Here is an 18,690-nt window from a genome sequence, read left to right on the forward strand (position 1 = left end):
TGAGCGCTGAGAATAATAAGACCGGAGGCGTTTGTCGAGCCAGATTTCTTTTTCCCTTTTGTTATTTTCTCCAGTTCCCATCTCCCTCTTATTTTCCTCCCCCCTTCTCATTCTTCTCCTTTTCCTCCTATAAGATGGACTTACCCCAAGAGACTGTGATACGGATTTTCCTGTTGACCCTGTTGTTGACCAGAGCAGTCTGTTTCGGAGAGAGTACCATGGAGGTCGAGAAAGGATCTGGAATGGGTTCTGATGACCAGGATGGAGGCGTAGTTTTCCAAGAGCAGCACAATCACCGAGTAAAGGCGAGTATCAGAAAACGATCTGGTAGCATTGACAATAGAAGGAATTGTGAAGGATTGTTAGCTGAAGAGAACTGCATCTGTAGGCATTGTGACAATATAGTTGAGGATGGGTGCATCAAGAAATGTCAGTCCAGTTTTAATATCCACATGGACCGGCATCCATTGAGTGACTATCACTCCTTAGTGGGTAAAGTGTTAAACCAGACAGACTGTTGGGTATGCTCTCAAGTACCTCAAGGTCATAGCAAATCAGGACTAGTACCATTCCCTTTAACTATAGGAGAGGTACTTGAGTTAAGTGGTGGGAGGCCGGTGGACAAGAGGTTTAATATCTCTAGTCCTCCTAGTTTGAAGCTCCACCAATATCATGTGGATAGGTCCTTATTATGCTTTAACATTTCCAATCCCCGAAAGCCGGGAAATTGGGAAGTGTCATGGAGTAATCAAACCATGACATTTTCACATAGAGCCGATAGAATGCCCATAGATCCAAAGCTTATACGCCAGATAGCCGACAGTGGAAAATTTTTCCGGTTTAGATATACTCTAGGAAGTAGGACCATGCGAGTTGGAGAAGTATCACCAGGATACTGTGCACATATCGTACAACCAGATACGTGTACTAGACAGATGGGAGAATTAGGGTTAGGAGATTTCACATGGAAAGTTTGTAACATGGTTATGTCATACTCCGTCCCATATGTTCTCCCCGATGATGCATATTTCATATGCGGGAGGAAGGCGTATAAGTGGCTTGCCCCAAACTCAGAGGGATTGTGTTACATTGGAAAAGTACTGCCTGAAGTAATGACTGTATCCCATATCAAAATGAAAGACATTCACCGCGGTGCCTAACTCCTTTTACTCACACTCATTACGAGCACGTCGTTAAACGGCACCTGATAGAGAGGACAGAGCATCCGGCCTCTGATTTGATCCATGAATCCACCGGGATTCAATTCCTACTCGCGTTAGATATCACTCGTGCCGCCAGAGGAGTGATAAATTATAGGTATATATCTGCGCTAGCAAACTTGTTAGACAATATCACCGAAATGTATGACGACACGTTCAGGTACACTGGGAGAGAGTTACAAGCCTACAAAACAGAGCTGGTTCAGCATAGGATGATTCTCAATTACCTCACGGCAGTGACAGGTGGGTATTGTGTTACCCTAGCAACTCAATATGGTGTAAAGTGCTGCACGTATATTACAAACAGCACTGAGGACCCGGCCGAGGTCATAGACCAAAAGATGGATGACATTTTGCAATTGAAGTGGGAGTTTCGAAGGAGGCATAACCTCACTCTCGCTGCTGTGGGTAATGAGCTGACCGGTTGGGTGTCATGGTTGAACCCACGAAATTGGTTCTCTGGTTTAGGAGAATGGGCCCAAGGCATTATCATGGATGTAGGGAAATTTCTCTTGTGTATTTTGGGAGTCGTCATATTGGTTGGTCTGATATTTAGATGCGTTCGGACTTTAACGAAGTGTAAAGATAATACCAGAGTGATGAGTCTGAGGAGCGAGGACACTGTAATAACAACTACTAATTTAATTTATGACCCAACGATAGAGACAATGTTGTGATGAAAATGTGATTCCACGGTCCGTTTCTTTCACCCGTTTCTCCTTTGTTTTCCTCCAAGGTACAAAGACATCCGCTTGGAAGAAGAATTTGACAATCTCTTTTATACAGACCATTGATGAACTGTGTCACAGACACCCAATACTTTTAGTGACTTTAACTTTCTACTGGAAACCCAATACTTTAGAGACTGTAAATTTATGGACACTGGAACAGCTTTTGTTCGCCACTCACAGCAAAAGCACCGAGAGACATCAGACAACATGTACATCAAGACAAGACATCAACAAGACCTCAATCGGCGACTGTACGTTAAAACTCACATAGTTTATGACTGCATTTATAACGATTGTTTCTTATCTTCATCCCTACAACCCCCAGGTAGTATCTCACATAGTCGACAGGTGATTCTCACATATTAGCATCCACATATTCTCCCCCTTCATGTATCATCAACTAATGTGCACCCCATTTGTTACAACCAAAAGCCGATAAGAGCTCGGTAGAGTTTGACAGCCCATCCACAGACCCGTAATACGGGATAAGAAGGATTCAAATGTATACTTCGCAATACCTCGAAGCTTGATTTAAAACACGTACGGCACGATGATACATGACCCCTCAGACACGGATTCATACACACATGCTTTACTATCTCACTAGGTCACATCTTTCCCACCTTCTCCTCTCCTCCCTTTACCCAATCATAAAAAGGTATTTACATGATGACATATATTTTTCTGTTTGAACTGTTTAGGAAGTGGCAGTTATTGGTGACTGCTAAAGGGTGGACTGTCAAAGTCGAAAATATAGCGACCTATGATGCCTTGTACTAACCCCATGCGCTTGCCCGCTGCACGTGCACATTCTCTCCCGTGCGTGCGCATATTCGCAGTTGCGTGACGGCGCCTCCACGGTCGTGCTCTCAGGCGCGTGGTATGCGCATTTACGGTAGAGTTTGTGTGCGTCTGGCGGGCGACTCGATCGTTACATAGTTAATCCAAATAGTATATTTTATAGGTTATGGTCCCCTTAATAATATCAGTAAGTTTGTTTAGTGTAACTGGTTCATGGACAGAGAGATCCCTCTTTACATGATACGAAGGGTCAGACAGGTTTTGAGTAGTGGTGTTTAGTATGCAACGGAAGAGTATATTATTAGTAACATTCCGGTGTTGGTTAGAAAGAGATTAATCGCTCCTGCGTATAGTTATGTATATAAGAAGTTTATGGACATTTACTGTATTTGCAGTTCATTATCCATGCGGCGGGAAACCGGAGATTCCCTCCCACCTGAGCAGTTTGAAATAGTCACAGCCCACCTGTTCGAACCAACCTATGACCTTTTGTTATAATGTGAAGACAGATTCCTGTGTCCAATGAACAATGAGATTGTAGGGCCCTTTGTAGTGTACTGTATGTTGTGTATATAAGAACAGCCAGGCTGGGCCAGCTCAGTCTTCTCTCCACAAAGGTTTTCATCATTGACTAACTAGAGAGCTGGTTTCCAGGACTGCGCAGCGATCATTCCCCACGTGTGTAAGTTCTCTGTGGCCATTTCATTCTCCTTCTGTGTTAGCCTTTTACTCTCTCTCATTGTATGTTATTGTTTGCTACTATGCCGCCATTGTATATTTACGTATAGTTATCCTGTTTAGGTATTAATGTTAGTTTTGTAGTGTATAAGCTGTACTGTATATTCTTTACATTGAACGTCTCTCTCTCTTAAAGGTTTTGGAACCTAACTAGGTATTGTGTGTTTATTACATTGCTAAGGGTATTCGGAGCGTCTTAATCGCTCACACAGGTTTTATATTACTAAGGTCAATAAGCGTTACATTATTACGGTGTTACAGGACTAAGGTATACAGTGTAAGCATATTCTGTGTTTAAAGTTTATAAAGGTTACTGTCTGTGTGTACGCTCGCTGTGTGTATTCCGTACACCCAGCGCAGCGTGTGTACGTAATTTGCGTACCACGTGCGAGGTCTTCATATGCAAATAGCGTACGGAGTGCGTAGCACGTGCACGTGGTTTAGCGGCCATTACGGCTATACAGTGTTAGGAAATAGCTTGTGTTATACGATAAATAATTAGCTTTATCAGACTTTTGGCTGATTTCTCCCACTCTCCTTTCTCGTGTAGTGGGATCTGGAGTTCAGTTGATAGCTGTTTCAGATAACACCCCTGTTTGGTTTTCTCTGGCTTTGAGTTACCCCCTTGCCAAGTCTTATAATTGCCATTTTCCTGCTTACCCGGCAACATTGGCTGATATTGGGACTCAGTTGGAACATGCATGGAGCATGTCTCCAATATTAATTTGTTCTGGACAGCCACTAAATCTGCATTATTGTGTTTTGTTGTTTTTTAGAATACACGGCCATGAAACATAAATCTTTATCCTTTTGGGCTGATTAACTTAGTCTGGCTTTGTCAGACATCTATGATGCAGTCCATTTACCATGACTCTCCAACCACTAGACAATACTATATGGATGCTAAGAAAAATTCTGATACACTGTGCACTGAGCGAGCCCAGTTTAATTTAGATCATCGGCAAAATAGATACTTCCGCTTCGGCAATAAGTCTGGTAGGCTGTTAGCTCATTTGGTGGGTTATTCAGAGATGGACGCAGATCTTGCTTCCCACAGCAAGATATGCGTCCATCTACTCACATGCTGGGGGCCGCCCAGCACAGGGCAAGTCTGCCCAGTATGTGTGTGGTGTCGCCCTGTGATGCGTTTGCAATTTAATTGCGAACACATCTATAAGAGGTTGACCCCTGCCTGCACTGGAAGGTAGTCCGGCACCTTTTTTCCTGAAGCAGCTGCGTGTGACGTCACACAGCCACCCCGAAAACACTCCCGACATGCCCCTGTTTTGCCTGCCACGCTGCGTTGATGCCTCCCCACCGAATGCTGCCACTGTCAATCACCTTGCTGCCACATCCGCCACATGGTTAAGGGTCACGCACGTGCACTATAGATGCTGCACGTGTGCAGAACCCTGGATGTGGCCGCTGCATGCAAACATGTGTCTGCGTCCAGGTCTGAATAGACCCCTTAGTTTGGTCCCATTCTCATCATCTCCTATTCTCCAATTTATGATGGCATCTTCTAATGTTACTGACCCAACAGACATTTATGAGGCCTTCATCCACTATTATCATTCATTATACAAATCCCCACCCAATGCTCCTGCGCTTGGAATGCAATTCCTCAGAGAAACGCTCCTGCCGACCCTCACTGAGAATTATAGAACTTCTCTGACAACCTCCAAACTGATTTAGAGCACCTTTCCTTGCTTATATCTTTATGAAAAGGAAAGTCTCCGGGAACAGATGGTTTTGGAGCAGAGAATTTCCAAATGTTGGCCCCTCATCTCCTTTATTATTTAACCTCTCTCTTTAATTCTATTCTGGAAGGCAATGAGCCTCCGATAATTTTAATGAGGCCCGCATTATTGTATTGCCTAAACCAGGAAGGCTCCTGCCCTAATACAATTTTACAGACCTATTTCCCTTTTGAATCAAGATTTGAGGTTGTTTACAAAGCTTATTGCACTCCACTTGCTATGGCTGCTGCCCTCACTGTTGCATTCTGCACAGAATGGGTTTGTCCAGGGTCACATCTGCAATATTTGTACATTGTTTGAGCCATTAGCTCAATCTCAATTACAGGGTAATCAATCTGATATTATGGTTAGCTGTGATGCTGATAAGGCTTTTGATCGGGTTTCCTGGTCGTATATTGTATGGGTCCTTCATTGGCAACGGTTTTTATACGCATTTTCCGATTATTGAACCACAAGCCGATGACCTTTTTAAACGATTGACTTAAATACTTCCTCTTTTCTGCTCCAACGGGGAACCAGACAGGGCTGTCATTATTCACACTGCTCTTCAACTTAGCTTTGGATCCCGTTATTAGGCACTTTGTAATGGACTCATGGTGGAAGGGCATCCCGGTGGTACACACAACATCAAAGTATTGCTTTTGCAGATGATTTGTGGTTATATTTTAGTGATCCCCACAGAGTTGTTCCCTTCTTATTAGATGTTCTTTGTGACTTTAATTTGATTTCTGTTTTTCACATTAAACCTGGCAAAAACTGAGACTCTAGCATTTCAGCCAAGTGCAATGTAGGGATGGAGTGATCCCTTTCCCTTCCAGTGGTGTGAAAATCATATCACCTATTTAGGACTGCACATCCCGCCCTCTCAATTATACTCTGCAGTTTTCCGAAATGTATACGCTGTATGCTTGTTGATTTCTAGAAAGGGTACATCTTCCCTTCTCTTACGTAGGTCACGGTCACCTGTTTAAAATAATTTAAGGGTGGTATGGCTAAATGGCAAAACGTCTTTTCGGGGGTAACTTGCAAACTATTGTTAATTCCTGTGCAGGGACGGATCCAGAAAAAAATGACAGGGGGGGCACCATCAGTAGTAGGGCTACAGAGGAGGGGTGGAGTTAGAAGTGGAGTATGCGTGACCAAGTTTGAGTGGGTGCGAGTACAGAATTGATATAGCAAAATCAATTAAAAGAGAATGTCAAATTTATAACACAAAATATGTTACTCTATTAAATCGGGTATCCGGTCTTTAGGTCGACAGCACTTAGGTCGACACTCATTAGGACGACCACTATTGGTCGACATGCATTAGGTTGACATGGTCATTAGGTCGACATGGCAAAGGTCTACACATGAAAAGGTTGACATGAGTTTTTCACATTTATTTTATTTTTTGAACTTTTTCATACTTTATGAGCCATGTGGAAAACGATTGAGAATAGTAACCTGTGCCGAGTGCAGCGATAGCAGAGCGAGGCACCTTGCCCGAAGCATGGCGAGCGTGCACGGTGTACTAATTGGGGTTCCCGGTCACTTTACGAAGAAAACGGCACCAAAAATATCTAAAAAACTCATATTGAACTTTTTCCATGTCGACCCAATGATTGTCGACCTAGTCACTGTCGACCCTTTGATCCACACCCATTAAATGGCATAACAGTACATAAAAGACAATACGTCTGTATGAAATGAGAGTCAATGAAGTTGATCATACCATGTGTAATAACTTAACATATTCTTTTATTTGATTTTGCTAAATTAATACTGTACTCCATCAGCTCACTCACCTAGTATTTTGGTTCCCTACTGGTTAACACCCAATACGGACACTACTTTTATATAGCAGCACAGCTAATCAGCTCACCACCCTCCCCAGCAGCAGCCAGCCTCCGTCCTCGCCCACTCCGGACTACCCTCCCCCAGCAGTATCCAGCCTCCATCCTCACCCACTCTAGACTCTCCTACTCAACAGCAGCCTCCTAACTCCTGGACCTTCTCCCCTTATCTAGCAGCACCGCTACTCACCGACCACTGCATCCTCCTCTGGCTTGCTCTGCGCCTGGACCGTGTTATCGGCGTCCTCGGGGGCAACATCGGCTGGACTGGCTGGGAGTCCCTGCGGCATGTTGTCCCTCGGCGGCACTATATTTGATTTAGTCCGCTGGGCTGGATTGTCAGCGGAGATCACTATGATGGCGTCAGCGTGGTGGCTGCTGGGTTCCTGTGCGCAGCAACACTGCATGTCACGTAGTGCAGGGTGCCAATAGCCCAGCAATCCTAATAATGGAGGTGGAACTGCTGACAGGGGAGGGCTGACAGCGGCTGACTGGCAGCCAGCAGCCATCATCGTGTCAGGTGGACGGGTGTTATTTCTTAATGCTGTTAGCTTTACTCAGGGTTAAATAAAAGTTCCTAAATGACAGGGGGGGCATGTGCCTTGGTGCCCCCCCCACCCCCCCGAATCCGCCACTGTTCCTGTGTACGACTTAACAAGCAACTTGTATCCTCTTTATACACTGGAATTCACTGCAAATTGCTCCCTAGGGCCTATTACACACCAAATTTAAGATGCCTGAAAGGGGTCTCATCTAACTCCAAGTGCTTTTAGTGCTCTCTACCAGATGTGAATTTACTGCACTGTAAGTGGTCCTGTGTTAAAGTGCACAACTTTTGATTAAAGGTACAGAATTACATAATAAGTGATTTAGGTATAACTTTTGCTATGAGTATAGAATGGGCACTGTGGGATATCCGATCTTCCTCTGCTTCTTGCCACTTTAAATTCACTTCAATGCTTTTGTCCCACATAGCGGCTGCAGCAAGGAAGACAATTCTCTCTGAGGAGGTGTTCCTTAATGTTTCTAGATTGTCATTCCTTTACCAAATGGATTGGGTAAAATACTCACTTGACGTAGAAGCTAGAGCGGCTTTTTTTTTTGCCATTTAGCTTCCCTACTTTATCACTGTACTCCCCTCTACAAAAGAATACACATGACAAGTGGTCAAATTGACTTCTTGGTACAATTTAGAAACTTTGTCAAGGAGGGTCACCACCATTTTAGGGCCCTGGAGAAGAAGGTTATTGATTTTGGTGTCATGCTCTTCCCCCAACAAACATTATTATTATCATAGTTCATGCATCACAACAGTGTTTATTCTTTATATATTCTGTACATCCATGTATTTTAGCTGTTTGCACTTTCCCACTCTTACTCTTTTTATATCTGTATTTTGTGTGACTTTTCTAATAAACACATTTTCCAAGGGAAAAAAAAAACAGTTGGCAACCCTATAACCAATTGGACCGCCAGGAATACTCCTGATGAGTTATGGCCAATTTGCCCATGAAGGATGTTCTTTTTTACAGATTTCTGTTTCACTTTTTATTTAGTGCTATATTCATTAACATTTATTTTTTATTTATTTTTTTACCAAAAAATTCTGCAGAATCATCACTACAGATATGCAGGTTATTTTGCTTACCCCTTTGTAAAAATGGAACATGGTCATCATCAACTTGTCTAGCTCGCAAACTGCTTAGAAAATATAAGGTTTCAGTAGAATGATCTTTGAGTAAACCAAGATCATGGAGTCTTCTCTCTAAGCAGAAACAAAATACAATCACATTAATAGTTTTCATTCACTAGGAAGTTGTATGAACATTAACTTTTTGTGTTGTTACAGGTTATACAGTAGCTTACTACAGGGACGTGTGGTGAGCTAAATGGCTCAGGAGGCACTGGCAGGCCCCAGAGACAGATTTACATGCAATATACGAGCCAAAGGGTACATCTGGGCATTATACACAGGTGCAGCCGTATAAACTCCTGGAAATTTGGTGAGTTTTGATCAGAGATGTACGGAAAAGATAGACAGGTGAGGCACTGCCGCACCTGCCATAGACTTTTTACTCCAGAGATTTGGCTATAAAAATCAATAGAATAATGCAAAGACGATATTTCAAACACATTCTTTGTATTTTTCATATACTTTATACAGTCAAAACTCTGGCACAAACGATATTAAGACAGGAAAGGCTCTGCCTCACCCCACCACACGTCACTGGCTTACTAGTGTAATGCTGTGCAGAGCCAGCCCTAGGCATAGGCATTATAGGCAAATGCCAAGGTGCATCTGAAAAGCCTTAGGGGGGGTGGAATTTACTGTGGCTAATTGACTCCCCCCCCCCCTCCAGGGCTATCCAAATAGCCCCCACACCGTCACTGATCCTGGATTTTTCTTTTCACCCTCCAAAAATTCACTGATAAACAGCCCCATTTTCGCGATTGCAGTCGCGTAAACACATAGGTCTGGGAACTTATCTTGGGTCCTATGTGATTTCACGCAAAAATGGGTAATTTTTAGGAGAGGAAAAAAAGGGCTACAATTGAATTGCCCCAAAAATACATAGGAAAAAAATCACGGTAAAAGCCCGTTTTTCCTCCTGAAGAAAATTCAGGGTTAACTGAATCCCCTCCTTCGTGAACATTCATTTTCTATTTTAGCTTGTGTGGAGTTGTCTTTAAAGAGACTTTTCACCTCTATAATGTACAAATCTACTAAAAGAAGAAGCTGAAGAATATTGGATGTGTTGTGGTTACTGTTTCAGCAGTTGTAGTGGCATTCATCTGGGTTTACACATTGAAAATTTTACATTTGTCTCAAAGAAAAATTACTGTTGCAGGAGTTCAGTATGGAAAGTATCTGACATTGAAAATCCAGAACATTAGACACTATTTTCTGCTGGAACAAAGGAAGTTTACTGTACCATGAAGGGTCAAGGTAAATGCTTGCAAAATAAAACATTGCTTTTAAATTAATGTTAAGAAACTTCTGCGGAAAATTAATACAGCTTCACTGCAGTGTTACATTGGTGCTTACGTTATATATAGGTGGGGATCATTAGGTCGACCCTAATTAGGTCGACAGTCAATAGGTTGACCCCATATGGTCGACATGATCAAAAGGTCAACAGGGTCATTAGGTTGACATATAAAAGGTTGACACATGAAAAGGTCAACACAACAATCGTAGTCCACGTGGATAGTTAAGTATGAAAAGGTGTAAAAAATGAAGGAAAAAGTAAAGAATTGCGTCGACCATATGTGTGTCGACCATTGTCATGTTGATCATGTGAACCTGTTGACCAGAAGCACTGTTGACCTTTTACATTTCGACCTCTTGACCATGATGATCATTAGTGTGGTCTGGACAATGGAGGCGTGTCCGGACCATTGCTGGGGAAGGTCACACGCAGCCGCTGCAGCCAAAACCATGGCGGGTAGCCGTTTGCCTTCGCAGCCTAGGTTGCGTAGGCAGAGAGCTACTCAGCATATGGGAATGTAATAGGGTGTGAGAATCAGGAAGTGAGAGATTTTGGTCAAATTCTCCTGTTTTTTTTTTAAAGTGGCAATCATTTACATGGCAAAACCAGGTTGATTTTACCATTTAAATGATTGCCACTATAAAAAAAAAATTAGGATTTTAATACCTACCGGTAAATCCTTTTCTCCTAGTCCGTAGAGGATGCTGGGGACTCCAAAAGGACCATGGGGTATAGACGGGATCCGCAGGAGACATGGGCACACTAAAAGACTTTGACTGGGTGTGAACTGGCTCCTCCCTCTATGCCCCTCCTCCAGACCTCAGTTATAGGAACTGTGCCCAGGGGAGACGGACATTTCGAGGAAAAGGATTTTTGTTAAACGAAGGGTGAGAAACAAACCAGCTCACACCACTAACACACTGTACAACTGGATTAGCAAGAATACCAGATAACAGTATGAACGAAAAAACAGCAACAAGCTGAACATAACCGATACACAACTATTGTGTAACCGAAAACAACAACCAATAATACAACTGCAAGTAACAGTACGCACTGGGATGGGCGCCCAGCATCCTCTACGGACTAGGATAAAAGGATTTACCGGTAGGTATTAAAATCCTATTTTCTCTTACGTCCTAGAGAATGCTGGGGACTCCAAAAGGACCATGGGGTCTATACCAAAGCTCCAGACCGGGCGGGAGAGTGCGGACGACTCTGCAGCACCGATTGAGCAAACATGAGGTCCTCCTCAGCCAGGGTATCAAACTTATAAAACTTAGCAAAAGTGTTTGAACCCGACCATGTAGCTGCTCGGCAAAGTTGAAGTGCCGAGACCCCTCGGGCAGCCGCCCAAGACGAGCCTACCTTCCTGGTAGAATGGGCCATTACTGACTTCGGCAATGGCAACCCAGCCGAAGAGGGAGCATGCTGAATCGTATTACAAATCCAGCGTGCAATAGTCTGCTTGGAAGCAAGATTTCCAATCTTGTTGGACGCATACAGGACAAACAGTGTTTCCGTTTTCCTAACAAGAGCTGTTCTGGCAACATAAATTTTTAAAGCTCTTATGACATCAAGAGACTTTGGGACTGCGACAGCCTCCGTAGCCACAGGTACCACAATAGGTTGATTTATGTGAAACAACGAATCCACCTTCAACAGATATTGTTGACGAGTCCTCAATTCCGCTCTATCCACATGAAAAATCAAATATGGGCTCTTGTGAGACAAAGCCGCCAATTCAGACACTCGTCTGGCAGACGCCAAGGCCAAAAGCATGACCACTTTCCAAGTGAGAAATTTCAACTCAACCTTTCGCAAAGGTTCAAACCAGTGAGACATAAGAAACTGTAACACCACTTCAAGATCCCACTGGGCCACGGGTGCAACAAACGGAGGATGGATATGCAGCACTCCGTTCACGAAAGTTTGAACTTCAGGAAGGGCGGCCAATTCTTTCTGAAAGAAAATAGATAAAGCCGAAATCTGCACTTTGATGGAACCTAATTTCAGGCCTGCATCCACGCCTGCCTGCAAAAAATGGAGGAACCGACCCAAGTGAAACTCCTCCGCAGGAGATGCTTTGGTTTCACACCACGACACATATTTTCTCCAAATACGGTGATAATGTTTTGCCGTGACCTCCTTTCTAGCCTTAAGGAAAGTGGGGATGACTTCCCCGGGAATACCTTTCCGAGCTAGGATTTGGCGTTCAACCTCCACGCCGTTAAACGCAGCCGCGGTAAGTCCGGAAACACGCATGGCCCCTGCAGTAACAGGTCCTCTCTTAGAGGAAGCTGCTGACAATGTTAAATTCCTTTGTCGTATAAACTAGAGATGAGCGCCTGAAATTTTTCGGGTTTTGTGTTTTGGTTTTGGGTTCGGTTCCACGGCCGTGTTTTGGGTTCGAACGCGTTTTGGCAAAACCTCACCGAATTTTTTTTGTCGGATTCGGGTGTGTTTTGGATTCGGGTGTTTTTTTCCAAAAACACTAAAAAAACAGCTTAAATCATAGAATTTGGGGGTCATTTTGATCCCAAAGTATTATTAACCTCAAAAACCATAATTTACACTCATTTTCAGTCTATTCTGAATACCTCACACCTCACAATATTATTTTTAGTCCTAAAATTTGCACCGAGGTCGCTGTGTGAGTAAGATAAGCGACCCTAGTGGCCGACACAAACACCGGGCCCATCTAGGAGTGGCACTGCAGTGTCACGCAGGATGTCCCTTCCAAAAAACCCTCCCCAAACAGCACATGACGCAAAGAAAAAAAGAGGCGCAATGAGGTAGCTGTGTGAGTAAGATTAGCGACCCTAGTGGCCGACACAAACACCGGGCCCATCTAGGAGTGGCACTGCAGTGTCACGCAGGATGTCCCTTCCAAAAAACCCTCCCTAAACAGCACATGACGCAAAGAAAAAAAGAGGCGCAATGAGGTAGCTGTGTGAGTAAGATTAGCGACCCTAGTGGCCGACACAAACACCGGGCCCATCTAGGAGTGGCACTGCAGTGTCACGCAGGATGGCCCTTCCAAAAAACCCTCCCCAAACAGCACATGACGCAAAGAAAAAAAGAGGCGCAATGAGGTAGCTGACTGTGTGAGTAAGATTAGCGACCCTAGTGGCCGACACAAACACCGGGCCCATCTAGGAGTGGCACTGCAGTGTCACGCAGGATGTCCCTTCCAAAAAACCCTCCCCAAACAGCACATGACGCAAAGAAAAAAAGAGGCGCAATGAGGTAGCTGTGTGAGTAAGATTAGCGACCCTAGTGGCCGACACAAACACCGGGCCCATCTAGGAGTGGCACTGCAGTGTCACGCAGGATGGCCCTTCCAAAAAACCCTCCCCAAACAGCACATGACGCAAAGAAAAAAAGAGGCGCAATGAGGTAGCTGTGTGAGTAAGATTAGCGACCCTAGTGGCCGACACAAACACCGGGCACATCTAGGAGTGGCACTGCAGTGTCACGCAGGATGTCCCTTCCAAAAAACCCTCCCCAAACAGCACATGACGCAAAGAAAAAAAGAGGCGCAATGAGGTAGCTGACTGTGTGAGTAAGATTAGCGACCCTAGTGGCCGACACAAACACCGGGCCCATCTAGGAGTGGCACTGCAGTGTCACGCAGGATGTCCCTTCCAAAAAACCCTCCCCAATCAGCACATGACGCAAAGAAAAAAAGAGGCGCAATGAGGTAGCTGTGTGAGTAAGATTAGCGACCCTAGTGGCCGACACAAACACCGGGCCCATCTAGGAGTGGCACTGCAGTGTCACGCAGGATGTCCCTTCCAAAAAACCCTCCCCAAACAGCACATGACGCAAAGAAAAAAAGAGGCTTTTTACTGATATTTGGTGTTTTGGATTTGACATGCTCTGTACTATGACATTGGGCATCGGCCTTGGCAGACGACGTTGCTGGCATTTCATCGTCTCGGCCATGACTAGTGGCAGCAGCTTCAGCACGAGGTGGAAGTGGATCTTGATCTTTCCCTAATTTTGGAACCTCAACATTTTTGTTCTCCATATTTTAATAGGCACAACTAAAAGGCACCTCAGGTAAACAATGGAGATGGATGGATTGGATACTAGTATACAATTATGGACGGGCTGCCGAGTGCCGACACAGAGGTAGCCACAGCCGTGAACTACCGCACTGTACTGTGTCTGCTGCTAATATATAGACTGGTTGATAAAGAGATAGTATACTCGTAACTAGTATGTATGTATAAAGAAAGAAAAAAAAACCACGGTTAGGTGGTATATACAATTATGGACGGGCTGCCGAGTGCCGACACAGAGGTAGCCACAGCCGTGAACTACCGCACTGTACTGTGTCTGCTGCTAATATATAGACTGGTTGATAAAGAGATAGTATACTCGTAACTAGTATGTATGTATAAAGAAAGAAAAAAAAACCACGGTTAGGTGGTATATACAATTATGGACGGGCTGCCGAGTGCCGACACAGAGGTAGCCACAGCCGTGAACTACCGCACTGTACTGTGTCTGCTGCTAATATATAGACTGGTTGATAAAGAGATAGTATACTCGTAACTAGTATGTATGTATAAAGAAAGAAAAAAAAACCACGGTTAGGTGGTATATACAATTATGGACGGGCTGCCGAGTGCCGACACAGAGGTAGCCACAGCCGTGAACTACCGCACTGTACTGTGTCTGCTGCTAATATATAGACTGGTTGATAAAGAGATAGTATACTCGTAACTAGTATGTATGTATAAAGAAAGAAAAAAAAACCACGGTTAGGTCACTGGTATATACAATTATGGACGGGCTGCCGAGTGCCGACACAGAGGTAGCCACAGCCGTGAACTACCGCACTGTACTGTGTCTGCTGCTAATATAGACTGGTTGATAAAGAGATAGTATACTACTAATATTATATACTGGTGGTCAGGTCACTGGTCACTAGTCACACTGGCAGTGGCACTCCTGCAGCAAAAGTGTGCACTGTTTAATTTTAATATAATATTATGTACTCCTGGCTCCTGCTATAACCTATAACTGGCACTGCAGTAGTGCTCCCCAGTCTCCCCCACAATTATAAGCTGTGTGAGCTGAGCAGTCAGACAGATATATAATATATATAGATGATGCAGCACACTGGCCTGAGCCTGAGCAGTGCACACAGATATGGTATGTGACTGAGTCACTGTGTGCTGTGTATCGCTTTTTTCAGGCAGAGAACGGATTATAAATAAAAGTGGTGGTCACTGGTCACTATCAGCAAAACTCTGCACTGTACACTACTGAGTACTCCTAATGCTCCCCAAAATTAGTAAATCAAGTGTCTCTCTAATCTATTCTAATTCTAAACGGAGAGGACGCCAGCCACGTCCTCTCCCTATCAATCTCAATGCACGTGTGAAAATGGCGGCGACGCGCGGCTCCTTATATAGAATCCGAGTCTCGCGATAGAATCCGAGCCTCGCGAGAATCCGACAGCGTCATGATGACGTTCGGGCGCGCTCGGGTTAACCGAGCAAGGCGGGAAGATCCGAGTCGCTCGGACCCGTGAAAAAAAACATGAAGTTCTGGCGGGTTCGGATTCAGAGAAACCGAACCCGCTCATCTCTAGTATAAACAACCCTTAATGAAGTCTAAGAACACAGTACGCTGTTTACTTAAGAAGTCCCGTAAGGGTACGCTAGTTGCGTAACGATCGCTTAGCCGTAGGCGAGACGCTCAAGCGTCACGTTCGCTCACGGCCCAGTGATCACAGGACAGCAAGTTATTGGTGATGACTAGAGTAATGATTCGCTATGGCGTAGCGGACGCTCGAGACCACGAGGAGATCACCAGCGGCGCAGACGCTCACAACGCTATACCTTTATGTCTAAACCTTTTATCAATGAAATACACAGAATACCTTAATGTGAATACAGGGTGTAAGTGCAACCTTGTGTAACCTGACTAACCACAAAGCTGCTTGAGCGTCACCGACGCTCAAGTGAACACTTAAAACTATAGGAAATACACAGATACTGGTTTAGGGTCCAAAGCCTATTATCTGTATTATAACTATTATACTTGCAAAAAGAATCACAGTACAAATGATACACTACAATATAACAGAGACTTCCTAACCGAATAACTATACAAGAAATACAATACAATACTATGCTGATCTAATACAATACAATATTAGTCAATGGGAGATACGAGAGAAAGAGAAGGGAGAGAGAGAGAGAGAGAGAGAGAGAGACGGAGAGAGAGAGAGATTGGCTCACAGTAAGACAATATGATTACGGAGAAAAACTTACGCACAAAGGGTATGATCGCATGCGCCTCTGGACATCCAGCTTCCCGATTATCAGCAATGAGAACCGTTTGATGAGAAGTGCAAGCTGGATGCCACAGGCCCGTCTTTTATGCTACTCACACAATGCAATCTAATGGTCCCTACAACCTCATTGTCCATTGGACGCAGGAATTCGGCTTCGCACTATAACAAAAGGTCATAGGGTGATTCATACAGGTGGGCTGTGACGATTTCAAACAGCTCAGGTGGGTGGGAAACTAGGTTTCCCGCCGCATACCTGAGTATGAGTAAATAATAGAAATGGACATAAACTTCTTATGTCCATAACTATCCGCACGAGCGATTAATACGCTCCAAACCAACACCGGAATATTGCTATTTAAATACTCTTCCGATGGGTACCAAACACTGCTGTATGATTCCTGTTAGACCCTTAGCACAATACAAAGAGGGATTCCTCCGTTCAGGGACATTCCATATTAACCAAACTTTCAGAATCTATCAAAGGGACCATGGTCTACAAACTACATTAATTGTGAAAATATGTAACGATTGGGTCGCACACTACGACTACATACTCTTTACCGTAAATACGCATACCGATGCGAGCGGGTGCACGCATCAGCGGGTATGCGCTATCACGGGAAAGCGCACGCATGCGCAGCGCGGACCAGCGTGAGGTGCAAATATGGCAGCGTGTATAGGGATATTTTTCTGACTTTGACAGTCCACCCTTTGGCAGTCAATAATAACTGCCACCTTCAAAACAAAAAAAGGAGAAAAATATAAGTCAGGGGTTAATTCATTGCATGGTTGGGTAAGGAAGAAGAGAGGAGTAGGTGTGAAGAAGGTATGACCTAGTGAGAAAGCAGAAGCATGTGTGTATGAGTCCATGTTTGGAGGGTCATGTATCATCGTGCCGTACGTGTGGTAAATCAAGCTTCGAGGTATTGCGAAGTATACATTTGAATTCCTTCTTATCCCGTGGTACAGGTCTGTGGATGGGCTGTCAAACTTTACCGAGCTCTTTTCGGCTTTTGAACAAAATGGGGAGCACATTTTAGTTGATGATACATGAATGGGGGAATATGTGATTGCTGATATCTGTGTCTGTATTCCCTATACTATGTGTGTTATTACCTGAGGGTTGTAGAGATGAGGATGAAGAACACTTATGGAAAATGCAATGATATTCTATGTCAGGTAAATGTACATCTGTCGTTGAAGTTTTGTTCGGTATCTGTTGAGAGTCGTCTTCTTTGCGCTGTATTGCTCCTTGGGCATGAGCAAATAGCTTTGTCAGTGCCATCAGATTTACAAAAATGTTGGGCTAGCGTGAGTTTAAAAATACTAGGGAAACTGGGGATCCATGGCAAAGTTCATCAAATGTCCATTTCTCAAGTGGTCAAAACTTCATCTTTGGTGCTTGTCTGTTGTCTGTATAGCGTCTCGTCAACTTCCTCGTCCAAGGGGGTCTTTGTATCTTGGAAAAAAGCAGAAAAACAGGTGAAAGAAACGGACCGTATAATCACATTTTTCATCACATCCTGGTTTCTATCATTGGGTCATAAATCAAATCCAGGTTAATTACAGTTTCCTCACTCCTCAAACTCATCACTCTTGTACTTTGTTTGCACCTCATTAAAGCCTGCCCGCATCTAAATATCAATCCAATAAATATAACAACACCTAAGATACATAGTAGAAACTTTCCAACATCCATTATGACTCCTTGAGCCCAGTCTCCCAAACCGGAGAACCAATTTCGCGGGTTCAACCATGACACCCAACTAGTCAGCTCATTACCTACAGCAGCAAGGGTGAGATTGTGTTTTCGGCGAAATTCCCACTTTAATTGGAGAATATCGTCCATCTTTTGGTCTATGACCTCTACCGGATCCTCGGTGCTATTTGTGATATACGTGCAACACTTTATACCGTACTGTGTTGCCAATGTAACACAATATCCGCCTGTTACTGCTGTAAGATAATTAAGAACCATCCTATGCTGAACTAGTTCTGTTTTGTAGGCTTGAAGTTCTCTTCCAGTGTATCTAAACGTGTCATCATACATTTCAGTGATATTATCTAACAAATTTGCAAGCGCAGAGATGTATCTATAATTCATCACTCCTCGAGCGGTACGAGTGAAATCTAACGCCACCAGAACCTGAATCCCGGTGGATTCATGGATTAGATCAGAGGCCGGATGCTCTAACCTTTCTGACAGGTGTCTTTTAACTCGGTGCTCGTAATGAGTGTGAGTATAAGGAGTTTGGGCACCACGGTGTATGTCTTTCATTTTGTCATGTGTTACAGTCAT

At 44.0% G+C, this 18,690-nt stretch overlaps 1 protein-coding gene and 1 long non-coding RNA gene across 3 annotated transcripts in view; one reads left to right on the forward strand and one right to left on the reverse strand.

The window, feature by feature from the left end:
• Positions 1-18,690, forward strand: part of LOC134910030 (uncharacterized) — a 91,648-nt gene that overhangs the window by 50,085 nt on the left and 22,873 nt on the right. The window contains exons 2-3 of the long non-coding RNA XR_010176097.1: positions 8,935-9,088; positions 9,935-10,032. This is a non-coding gene — a long non-coding RNA (uncharacterized LOC134910030). The remainder of the gene's footprint in view (positions 1-8,934; positions 9,089-9,934; positions 10,033-18,690) is intronic.
• Positions 1-18,690, reverse strand: part of QPCT (glutaminyl-peptide cyclotransferase) — a 277,919-nt gene that overhangs the window by 30,713 nt on the left and 228,516 nt on the right. For both annotated transcript variants that reach the window (XM_063917570.1, XM_063917571.1), the window contains one exon: positions 8,734-8,850. In XM_063917570.1, coding sequence (XP_063773640.1) covers positions 8,734-8,850 — 117 coding nt within the window. The remainder of the gene's footprint in view (positions 1-8,733; positions 8,851-18,690) is intronic.

This window comes from Pseudophryne corroboree, chromosome 4 (genome assembly GCF_028390025.1).
Source record: "Pseudophryne corroboree isolate aPseCor3 chromosome 4, aPseCor3.hap2, whole genome shotgun sequence".
NCBI classification, from domain to species: domain Eukaryota; kingdom Metazoa; phylum Chordata; class Amphibia; order Anura; family Myobatrachidae; genus Pseudophryne; species Pseudophryne corroboree.